Source organism: Cygnus atratus, chromosome 15 (assembly GCF_013377495.2).
Source record: "Cygnus atratus isolate AKBS03 ecotype Queensland, Australia chromosome 15, CAtr_DNAZoo_HiC_assembly, whole genome shotgun sequence".
NCBI classification, from domain to species: domain Eukaryota; kingdom Metazoa; phylum Chordata; class Aves; order Anseriformes; family Anatidae; genus Cygnus; species Cygnus atratus.
In genome coordinates, this window is record NC_066376.1 from 11,068,683 (window position 1) to 11,081,132 (window position 12,450).

The 12,450-nt window shown below is 37.1% G+C and overlaps 1 protein-coding gene across 2 annotated transcripts in view; it reads left to right on the top strand.

Moving 5' to 3' along the window:
* Positions 1–12,450, top strand: part of GTF3C1 (general transcription factor IIIC subunit 1) — a 47,622-nt gene that overhangs the window by 379 nt on the left and 34,793 nt on the right. For both annotated transcript variants that reach the window (XM_035549225.2, XM_035549224.2), the window contains exons 2-10: positions 85–294; positions 467–643; positions 1,892–2,035; positions 2,578–2,674; positions 3,341–3,464; positions 7,266–7,424; positions 8,893–9,008; positions 10,552–10,873; positions 11,862–12,073. In XM_035549225.2, coding sequence (XP_035405118.1) covers positions 85–294; positions 467–643; positions 1,892–2,035; positions 2,578–2,674; positions 3,341–3,464; positions 7,266–7,424; positions 8,893–9,008; positions 10,552–10,873; positions 11,862–12,073 — 1,561 coding nt within the window. The remainder of the gene's footprint in view (positions 1–84; positions 295–466; positions 644–1,891; positions 2,036–2,577; positions 2,675–3,340; positions 3,465–7,265; positions 7,425–8,892; positions 9,009–10,551; positions 10,874–11,861; positions 12,074–12,450) is intronic.

The window sequence follows — 12,450 nt, forward strand, 5'->3', positions numbered from 1 at the left end:
CTCTCTGGGCACCGTCCCCCAGAGCTCCCGCAGGAGCCCTCGGTTCCCCCTCGCTTGGGTAAACGCTGGCTGCTCTTATGGCAGGTATGAAGAAATAGACCTGGAGACGGGAATACTCGAAACCAAAAGGGATCCGGTGCCGCTGGATGACATTTACCCTGTCCACATGGTTTTGGATAATAAAGATGGCATACAGGGTTCCTGCCGGTATTTTAAGGAGAGAGTGGATATCACCGATCAAGTGAGGAGGAAGGATCTGCAGCCTTGTTATACTTACACAGAAGCTGTTGAAAAGTGAGTGAAATCCTGCTACCTGGCATTAAAAGGTTTTAAACTTAATTTTAAAACTATACTCCTGTAACGAAGTTTGTGCAAATCTATGGAAATAGGATGCTTGTGGGGGAAAAAGTGATTCAGCTCTCTTTTTATGGCTCTAATAAACTTTTGCTCTTTTCCTTTCTGTTAGATGGGGAGAGAAACTGGTCATTGTTGCCTCCCAAGACCAGCGTTACAGAGCTTTGATAGGCTGGGAGGGGGATCCTGACTTGAAACTGCCTGACTTCTCCTACTGCATTTTGGAGCGTTTAGGTCGTGCTAGGTGGCAAGGAGAGCTTCAGAGGGATCTGCACAGTGGAGTTTTTAAGTAAGTTTATATTTTGATATATAAATTAAATTGAAGTGAATAAGTTTCTACTGACTACTTACATGTTTCTGTATTCCTATGTGTCAATTAAACTCATCTTTTTTGGTAGTGTCTCATCCTTGCTAACATGAACATTTGTCTCTTGGAGCTTGTGTTACAGGGGGTACTGGTCTCTTCCTAGAGCTTATTATACTTCCTGCTATTTTCTCATGGAACCAGAGATTGTCTGTTGGGTCAATGCACAGGGTTTAAAGTATTTCTGTTCTCAGAGGACTGAATACACTGTAGAGAATTGGAAAGGTTAAGCGTTTACTAGAGCTTGATGTTGCTGTAAATAGGAGGGAGTTTTTTAAGAAAAAATGCTAAAATCATCAGTCAGTGACCAGAGTTCTCTGTTTCAAGGAAGAAGTGATCGAATATCTAGATCATACTGTAAGTTCCCTGTCGTAAAAGACAGTTAACGTTCTAGGAAAATCAAAAATTGAGAGAACGTTCACTACTTTCATTAGGTATCTAGAAGCATGATCACATCACTGCTGAGTCTTATCATGCTTCTGTGTGATACCAGTAATAAATTATTTTTCATGCGTTTAATCCTAAAGCTTGTTTTTTAGCACATAATTCAGAGGAAGGTTATAAAAATCATCTTTCTATGGTATTTTGCAAAATGCTGCATTGGGTTCTGTATTTTATTTTTAATTTCACAAATATTGTATGTAAGTCAGTCTCCCTACATTTACACAAAACTAGGTTATGATGCCTTAAGTTATATGCCTAAAATTACTTTTGAGCTCCTATTTAAGAGCTACTCTGAAAAGCTTGGTTTTAACTGCCTTGTTTATCAAGACGTGAAATCTTCTTTTTTAAAAAAGGGAATAGCTTAGAATTTCTTTTTCCTAGGAGACTGTATATCACTATTGTATAATTCTCTTCCATGGTTCTGAAACACTTGAAACTGAACTTCCAAACAGTCTCATATTGTATAGCTGCTCTCATGTGTTTTCTGCTTATTCTCTGTAAAGCTTTTGCCTTATTCAGAGTGATATAAAATACTTTATACAATTAATCAATTTCACAGGCTATCTAAATTTTGGTACTTCTTAATTTTGAGATCGTCACTTTGTAAATTAGCATAATGTACGACCAAGACTGTGGGTAATTTAGGTGAAGGCTGTTCAAATACTGGATACTTAGTATTTGTTTGCAGAAGCTCCAATGCTTATACGTATCTTGCTATCTTTTCTTCAGAGTGGATGCTGGAAAAATTCATTATCACCGAAGAGTGTTGGACAGAAATGGTCTCATAACAATGCAGTCTCATGTGATAAGACTACCAAGTGGAGCACAGCAACACTCCATTCTTCTACTTCTGACTCGCTTTCATGTTGATAGGTATGTGCCGCTGGGGTGTTTAAAAGATCTCCTGGGTAGCCTGTGGCCTTTTACAATGTTGGAAGTTCATAGTCTCGATTTCTTTAAAGAAAATCACAATTTATTTATTAACTCCTCTTCCAGATGCTGGACTGTTCTTGGAAGTGCGAACAATAGGGCATTCTAGTGCCTGTCACCTGCCTGCTATGAGCCTCTCTCTTCTCATTGTAGCTCACATCATTCTGTTAATTTTGAGTGTTCTCGCTTCAAACACATCTTTAATACATTTTTGTTTTCCCTTTTTGTTTACAGTCAGAACTCACGCTTGTGAATTTCCAATGAAGCAACAGCTTGGACTTGCTTATGTTCCCTCACTTGGGGTCTCTTAGAGACAAATTCTCTCACCTGCTATTCACAGAAGGAAAAGAAAGCTATAAGTTCTAAAACAATCTAAGAATGCTTCAGTGTGCCTTCTGTAATAATTAACATTTTAGAAAGGTACAACTCGTGCTTACAAAGTTATATGCATGCTGAAATGTCAAATATTCTCTTTTCTCAATTAGGAGGAGTAAATATGATATCCTGATGGAGAAGCTCTCAAGCATGCTAAGTGCTCGTTCAAACCATATGGAAACATTAGGAAACTTGAGGGAAGAATTGGTGAGATTCATTATTCTTTTTCAAATTCTGTCTTACATAGAATATAATTGATTAGTATCAAAGGCACTTCTTCATACTTCTTTTTTTAAAGTTGCACCATATTTTGGGGTAGGATATCAAAAGAAGGATCATAAAAACCCGGTAGTTTATTGAATTAGAAAAAAGGGAAGAAAATCTCGTTGTCATATTGCTCTAGATCAAGTTACTGTCATTGCTTGCTTTAAGCAAGGAGTTCTATTCCATCCACAGCTTTAGAAAAATTTTGTCACAGCACCAAACTTTTTTTCCACATACAGTCAATAGATCCTGTTGTGTAATACTTCTAGCTGGTTGCTGCTGCTTATTTGGAGGATAGAGCTGGAGGGATGGAACATACTGCAGAAGCCCCTGAAGCTCTGCCTGTGTATTCACTAATGGGCTTTTAAGATCCTTCCTTGATATCCTACCCCAAAACACTGTGTTTTAAAACAGGCAGTATGAATGTCTTTGCTAATCACCTAGAGAACAGAGACTTGTGATAGCAAAGGTCATTGAATTAGAGAACTCCTTGGTCTTCCACTGATGTTTATGTTTGTTTCTTTGTGAAGATGAATAGGTAATTCTATGGACTTCCTGAAAAGCAGAGTTTTGGCTCACAATGCCTTTTGCCGTTTCTCTTTGTGTTAGGGTCTTTGTGAGAGAACTTTCAAACGTCTTTATCAATATATGATGAATGCTGGCCTAGCCAAGGTAATATCCATCCCGTTACAAGAGATACACCCCAATGGAGGGCCCTACAAGACAAAGAAAGGTAAATAGAACAATATTTTTGCTTTCTTTATGTGTAATTACATTGATGCCAATCTTCTTATAAGATTCAAATCTTAAATTAAAAGTTGCTTAAGTACATAATTACGAAGACATATTTTCAGAGAAGTGTGTTAATAGAGTTAGAACACTGCAGATGTTTGAGTTAAGCATTTGTTCCAGCTTTGTAAGAAATAAGTACCTTACACATATTGGATGAAGGCAGGTTCAATGTAAGCAGTTCAAGTGAATCATGACTCCTGTTAAGACTGTTGAAGCCAATACAGAGTATAGGGATGATGAGCAGTCTGCTGCCTTTTCAGATTGGCAGTTAAATGACAAGTCAATAAAAAGGTATATAAAGCAAATGAGGCCATGATTAAGTACCATGCTAAAGAAACAGGCTGTTTTAGTTATGACTTCTGCTGGAAATTATGATTTTTACTGAAAGTCATCAGAATGCAAAGCTTCTCTGGAAGGTGTCATATTGTTGTCCCGTAGCTTGGGAGTACAATATCAAATTGTAAAAGTATGCTTCTGCAGCACTACCTTGGAATTCTTTAAACAAGGAAGATAGTCTACAACTGCTATACAGAAAAAGCATATTTTACTGAGGAAGGGTTTAATGCATAGTCTCCTTTGAATTCAAAGTTAATAGGTTTGCAAAAACTGTTGATAACTTCCAAACATGAATGGAAAGACAAAAGAGTAGGACTGCACAAAGAAAGGGAACAAACGGGAGCAGTTGCTCTCGGATAAAACTTAGTGGGACAACAATTACAAGAAGCAATAACAGAAAGCATGAGGAAGACTAGTATCACCGTTAGAATTAATGCAATTGTTGAAGGAAGTCAAAATCAAATCTTTAGTCACAGAAAATCCTAAGAATCAAATTTGCCAGGGTAGATAAGAAAATAATTCTAAAAGATGAACTGCGTTGTGGTTTGTTTTTTTTTTTTCAGAGATGCAGTGAACTGCTTGGGGGGGAGGGAAACGTAAGTTTTAATATGATCTAAACATCACAAATGAAATAGTCCTTCTGATTAGGGAGTGGTCATAAAGGAAGAAGTGAAAGAACCAATAAAGATGTGAGAACTTTGAGAGAACAAAAGTGAGTGCCAGTCACATAGAAGTGGGTTAAGGCTCTTGATAAGATAATAAATTCCTTAAAATCTTTAAAGTCTGGGGGAAGGAAATATCTTTGTAGGGAAACTGAATTATGGGTGAAGAAGAGCAGTGGCCAAAGATAGATACAGCATTTAGCAAGGGTCAAAGAGAAATCTCCCACATTGCACTGAATAAATAAGGAAGAGGTTGAAGGAGTTCTGTTAAGAGCAGCTTTGGTCTGAGAAGATCATTTGTCGTGGAATATGCAGGTCCACCTTAATCCCATAAGAATATCAGGGAGTTTTATACACCAGAATTCACTTAAGTGTAGTTTCAAGATGACGTTGGAGATCCTCAAAGATGCTCCAGAATGGGTGTCTATAATAAAATGTATGTGGAAAAACTCTCATTGAACCTTTATAAAAGTTTATGTATGTAGTTATTGTATTTCTGGTTTGAGCAAGTGTCTGAACACACAGTGGTTTGTATGATGGTTTAGCATTGTAATGGTCAATAAAATTGATTGCCTCTTATGCTGTCTTTGGGTAGTGTTGCACCATGTTTGTTTGGTTTTTTTTTTGCGCTTTTCTTGTAATGAATTGTGTCAGAGATGTTCTAGTAAGCTCAAGATATTTGCAAATAAAAGTCGAGAGACTAGATAGTATTGGCAAATAGAGTTTATTATTGGTAATAAAATATCTAACTTCCAAAGTATTTGCTTAGAAGAAAAGAGAATATATGTCCATTTATAAATGTAGTGGCAGCACACAAGGCAGTAGGTGATTTATGTGTTGTCACAGATTGAGACAGCAGCAGCTGCACTTACTATTTAACATTTTGCTATGAAAAAATGCCACCTGGTGAATCTTTAACTTGAATGATAATTTCATCTTATGGGCGTAAAAGCTGAAAGTCCACAAAAATGCCTTAAAGACACTAGGTATTAAACTAGGATGATTTAATAATAGCTGATTGTCATAAGAGTTAAAGATACTTTAATCTCCAGAGTTACACAGGAAAGCAGATAGAAATATGCAGGACATGTTCAGGATGAAGCCACAGCATCTGCTATGGGAAGCACATCACTGGGCAGCAAGAGCTAAAGTAAAAAAGATTTTGATTTTGTTTGTTTGTTTTCAAACACGGCTGCAAGTGAAAATTAATGGCCTGTAAAAACACAGAGGATGAGATAACAGTGCCTACAGCCCTACCAAAATGTCAGAACTTTATTTCTATCCTAAGCAGAGTCTGACAGGGAAAGAATTCAGATGAGGAAATACAATGGGATCATCTGGCCTGGAGCTCAGTCACATGATTAAGTTACAGTGGATTAACTTCATGTCAGCGAGGCTTCAGTAAGTCATCATATATAAACATAAGATAAAATTCATTAACTGAAACCTTAATGATTTTAGCTAAAGCTTTCACCTGGCGTTTATGACAGCAGGGCTCTGCGAGAGGAGTAGTGATGGCTGTAGATGTTCCCACTCCCTGCTGCAGGGTTAATTGGCTACTTCTGCAGTAGCTACTGAATTGCTGCACTTGAAAAGCTGACATTGTACAATAACCTATTTCTAGTTTTTCTTAAACACTGGTCTCTTAAATGGTGCAGCAGCAGCTGAATGGCTTTGGTGATAGTGGATCATCCTTATATCAAAGAGCAGGACTGTTAAAGCTGTCCTGAAGTCATTTGTCCCCACTCTTCTATGAGATCCCAGAAGGGTAGAGCAGGTAGAGGGTTACTACAGCACAGCCAGTACACAGTAACATGTTAAGATGTGGGACTGAATTGTATACCAAGTGTCTTCTGGCTAGCAGTGTGTTCTGTCCTCACATACAACAGCCTTAGATTTTGTGTCTCGATTTTCATTGCATGTTGTTATAATACGCCGTGTGTGTTCACAAACTTACCCATTCCTTAGGTGCAGGGAGTAGGTTAGGACTTCGGACAAGAAATCTAGAAGCTTAGTTTCTCACAAATGGTTGCACATAGAGCTTCCTTAACGTAACTGACATCATGTGGGGTCTGCAGACATGGATGGAGAAGAACCTGTTCTTCTCATAGTCATGTTGGAACTGTAGAAAGCAACTGTACATTTTAGCTAGGCTCTAAGAGACTACTGGGTGGTGTAGGACTGTTCCGTGTGATCATTTTCTAGGATGCTAGGTACTTGGTGTATGCTTCCTTCTGTATTTGTATGCATGAATGTTAATCATTATGTAATTTGCATTTGTAGAAAGTAAAAAAAATGCTTTGAGTCTGTAGGGAAGGAAAAGTAAGGAGACTTCTTACACCCAGTGAGTGATCTCACAGTCAGATTTGTCTTCTGAAGTGGTAATTCTGTGGATCGGAAAACGCATTTCAGGGATTTATTTGTACTATTGGAATTTTTACTATTATTTCAGTGTTTTCCATTCCACTCTTAAGTCACTGCATTGAACAGACCTAATGTTGACATAGCCATGAATGTTTGGAACATCTCAAAAATTCTGCTAGTCATTATTTTGACAGATTCGTATATATATAGGGAAGAGCTATTGAAAACCTTTCCTAGAAATAAGCAATTGTCTTAAGTCTTTTTTACCCGATTGCACTACTTTTACCATGCTGCCCGGGGAAACAATATAGTTTAAACATGTACACGCACACGTGCAACTTGCATTTTGTTTAGAGTTGTTACAACATTCATGTTCACAGGTACTGATGTCATGGTCCGTTGCCTTAAATTACTAAAAGAATTTCGGAAGAAAATGGAAGATTATCATGATGATGATGAAGAAGAGATCATCACAAAAGTTGTCCAGCCTGTGGATATTGTTTGTGAAAGGGATATGCTCACTCAGGCTTATGAGATAAGTAGGTGATATAGTGAGATATTTGCGTGTGCAAGATGGTTTATCTGTTACAAAGATTAACAAAATGTTTCCTTGAATTGCTTAATTCTGGAGTTCATAAGGATTCTTAACTTCATAGTAAGCTAAGTTAGTGTTGTGTGTGAAGGGTATTCAAGTATCATGAATATAATATACTAAAGATTTTTCAGATTGCCCTCTTACTCTTTATATGTATGAGAGAGAGGTATTGTGGGATTTTTTTTTAATTTTTCTAAGTTCTGATTGCATTCTATGCACCCGAGTGTTAATTTTCCATGGAAAAGATGGGCTTTTTGTTCAGATTAGACTGGAGCTGTAAGCTTCCTGTAGGTGGTTGGGCAGTCATTTAATCTCTTTATCTCAGTTTTCTATGTATAAGAAAATACTGTTCTCCTACCTTTTGTGTCAACCATTTGGATAGTCAGAGTCTTTGAGGTAAAGCACGCTGGGGTTGATCAGAGCTCGGACTTCCTTGTCACTGCTTTGGCTTGAGACTGTCTTATGCAAACAACTCTTGAGTCTTGCATGTCAGGCTTCATCTCTGACAAGAACATAGTGCTGAATATTTAACAAGATTCCCTTGATTCAAAATGTCAATTAGTTATTGAAATTAAGAAAACATGAACATGTTAAAAACTTCTAGCTTAATGTGTTTTCCGTACTAGTTCATCTTTTCTTGTCTTGCTTCTGTATGTGGTGGAAAGAGCTAATATGTTTTAAATACTTCGCAAACCATTTTGCCTTTAAGGAGAGTTAAATGCAGTTCACGTGATTTTGTTGTTGTTTGTTTGTTTTTATTGTTGTTTTTAAATTTAAACTGATGTGATTTTCATTTTGGCTTTTTTCATAATTAAACAACAGAATCTATTTTTCCATAATCATGTTTCAGGGAAGACTAGTGGCCTTTTTTCCTCCTTTGTAACAGCAGTCATTGCTGTCTTATGACTGGGCTTCCTATCCATTGCTGCCATCCCTGTAAGCTTATCAACTATTCAGTACCACCAAAATAAAACACCATGGGAAACGCTATGGGATAAGAAAAGGTGATGAAGAAAATGGTGTTCTTTCTCTTTCTCCTACTCCTTTACCTTTCGTAATGGAGAATGAATATCTGACTGTAGAAAGCCGTCAGGTGCAGGATTCACTTCCTTTTAATATAAAACTATCGGTTTTGAACCTAATTCTACCGGGCTGCTGCTTTCCATGAAATCCTGTTTTATGACAGCATTTGACTATCTTATGTATGTCTTTGAAAATTTATTTAATTGTTAGTGGTGAACATTAAGGTTTACATTCTGGCATATGGTTCAATATCACATAGCTTTTGAGACAAGTTTGACTTTGTAACAGTTATTTAGAACAAATATGAGCATATATATAAAGATATATGTGTATACAATTCATTCAGATTGTTTTCCTGAGATATTTTCTGGTTTTCCTTTCTGAAACAGTTGAAAGTAGAGGAACAAAAGGTATTTCTCAGGCCGAAATTCGGATGGCTATGAATGTGGGGAAGCTAGAAGCAAGGATGCTCTGTCGTCTCCTGGAAAGGTACAAAGTTGTCAAGGTAAGGTTAAAATAAAATAATATTGATACTTATTGAAACTGAAAATGCAATTGTGGTTACTGCGGTAATATGTTATAATATTGTTAACCTCAAACAATAGAAACCGCGGGGATTTGAGAGTTGACAGTGAAAGAATTATGATAAAATTGAAAAGATTATGACTTCAGTTGAGGAAAAGATATATAAGAGAAGTGTTCAAAAAGTGTTCAGTTGAAATTTTAACCTACTATAATCTGATATCTAGGCCTAGTTGTTAGAATGTAACATAACTGCTCTCCTAGAATCTTTTCTTTACTGTTTTCTGGTTAGCTGCCCTAACATTTAATAGTTTGCTGACCCAGATGTACAAGTATTTTACACTGGTTTGTGATTGGGTGTAATAAAGACTGGGGAAAAAATACACGTTGCCCCAGATTTGCTGTCCATACTGAATGCACATTCCAGTGATCCACACTAGCTAACGGGATTGTACCAGATGCAGCTTCACAGCATCCCAGATCAACACTGTTCCCAGCAGTATGAAGCAGGCCTATGCTCCAAAAAGAGACAGGGCAGAGAAATGCACCTCAACCACTAAAGCACACTCACTGTAATCGGTGGTAACACAGGTGACCTACTGGCATTTGGGAATCTGCATGTTCTGGTATTTTATGGAGATGGACATAAATGTTTCTCAACTCAAAACAGCCCTTTTGGTTCATCTTTATAAGACAACTGATGTTTTGCAAAATTGTCTCCTCTCGTAGCCTTTTCTGAAAGATCTTATCAGAGATGTTCTGTAATTTAAAACAAATCTACTTGCATTTTGAAAGCAGCATTACATTCTGAAAAAAAAAATTCTTTTGTAGAGGTTATGGTGGTTAATATCTTTATTTCCAAATATTTCAATATTTTTTCAACAGGCTTCTGAATTAGAGATGAACAAATTCAACTGTCTTTTTTCATATGCTCCCACCCACCCCTTTCCACAAAGGCAGGATAATTGCCATCTTACTTCAATAGAGAATTGTTTACTAAGATCTTGCTTGGTAAAAAGTTCAGTAGAATTAAAAACAAATGAACTATATATGCCACAGGAATGTCTAAACGCACTTTTTCTAAATAAACTGTGAAGAAGTTGTCTTCCCTCACTGATAGCTAAGTCTTAAAGTTGCTAGATGTTTTAAACTATGCAGTGTAGCAGCAGTTCTACTTAGGTGTAATTCACTCTAGTAATCTCTACACTACAGAAAAAAGTTATGAAAAATTTGATTTCAGCGCTAAATGCATATAGTTTATTCTTCCTTAGACTTTTATACATCCACTATATTGTAGGCATTTCATTCTAATATGCAGGTAATACAGACTTACTTATTTTTCACGCAGAGTATTTCTTTTGATTTCTGTATGCTAAGGTTAGTCAACAATGTAGTTATTTAGAAAAAAAAAAATAATTATATGTGAGTGGAGAACAGTAAGAAATTTTCTCACTGTTGATGCTAGAGAACAGACTGCAAGAATGGAGAAGTAAGGTAATAAAGTAATGTTCCAATTCTTTTCTTAGGGTTTTATGGAGGATGAAGGACGGCAAAGGACAACAAAGTATGTTTCATACAGTTTTGCAGATGAGAGTGATTTAAACCGTCAGTTTGAGAGAGAGAAGGCTAGGAGTGAGCAGTTAGCTACAGTTACTTTGTCTCTAGTGCCAGAAGATTCTCCCCCTGTAGAAGATGCGTTTCCTGGAGATGACACTTTGGTCTCAGAGTCTGACAATGAAGAAGAAGTGAAATACGGCAAGAAGAGAGGAAAAGGTCAGAAGGCCACTTCAGGTTCTCTGCTGAAATCAAATCTCCAAGATGGTACCCAGCAGTCAACACCAGTTAAAGGTAGATCATGATTTTAAAGTTTGGAGAGAATGTAACTGTCATCTTTGGTGCAGGACATAGAATGGGAGCTGACAGACAAGTGAACTAACATTTTTTATTCAAACATAAAAAAATCTTCCTCCTTTAGTAGTGTGTTGTTTGTTTTTTTTTTTTCAGTTGGATATGTCTGGAATTGAGCTCTAGAGTTTGCATCAGTACATGGACAAATGTATTTGATACAAACCTTCAAGTGAGATGACTGTACATGAACTTGTACTGACTTCTTGTCTGATATTAGCTAAGATGGTAACTAACTACTTTAAAGCAGCAGTAGTCTTGGGATGACTTGACCTTCAACTTTACTCACCTAAGCATATTGTAACAAAAATGTCTTGTCTCCTGAAGCTAATTGCTTCATCTTTCTCTTGAGTTATTGGGAACGTCACAATGTAAAAGCTGACAACCTTTTGGGAACATATTTTAAGGAGGATATCATGGTTTAGTTTAGCTATTTGCATGTTCCTACCACTTTGGTGCACTCCAGGGGAAGAGAGGAGAACAGATCTCCATATCTTAAGTTTATTGTCTTGGGAGTAATATTATATCCTTGTTCTCAATTCTGCTTTGAGTCAGAAGAGTTCCCCTCAGGTTTCTGGCAGAATTTGAAAATCTTTTTGACAAAAACCCTCCTTTCTTCAGACAGCAGTTTCTGAATAAGCTAATCTGTCCCCTCTTGGTCATGTAAGTCTGCCTCTGAAGAGGCTTCTGCATGTAGAGAGCACATTTTTGAAAACCACATTTCCAGAGTTAGCTTTTTTAAAAGCTTTACTTTTGGACAATTCAGTCATTCACAATCAAACCACTGCTTCCAGCATGGTAGAAGAATATGTGAAAATGCTTTAAAGTATACAGTTACCTGTGTGAGTGGGTAAGGCCTTTTATAGAGAGCTGAACATTTACAGAAACTGTGAGAGCAGAACAATTACAAGGCCCTTTGCTCTTAAACCAGGCTTAAAGCCAACAGCTGTGAAGTCTGTGGGGAAGAAGCTGCCTTCCCCTCAAATTGTTGAAGAATCTGATGAACAACCAGACAACTTTTTGGGGGAGAGTTCTACTTTGGAAACTCTAAAGCAGGAGTCCAGTCTTTCTACCTGTGCTCATTCCATTGATGAAGATGGAGATGTGGCTGTGGTTGAGGAGGTCAGACTTGAAGACCCTAAGGTAAGATCATGGGTCTTAGTATTTTCTTTTTGGTGTGGCTGTCTGAGCTAAGTTCTGTATGTTTACAACAAGATTCCAGCTATAGTTTTTGTATTTGTTCATGGGATTATTTTTTTGTTTTTTAACTTTATTTCATTTCAAAGCACATTTATATTTTGTCTACATTGTAGGCAAGTGAAAATTATTCCAGCAGGTAGGAAAGTAGATGTCCAATATATCATTCTGGTTTAGTTCTCTAGTGTTCTACAATTTCCCCATATTTACTTAATATGTGTTATCACCTAATGTCCATCCGTGCATACAAGTGGTGCGTATTATCTGGTTTGTCTGTCCTAAACCGGAAGAATTCATGGGCTTTGACATGAAAATTGTGTGGC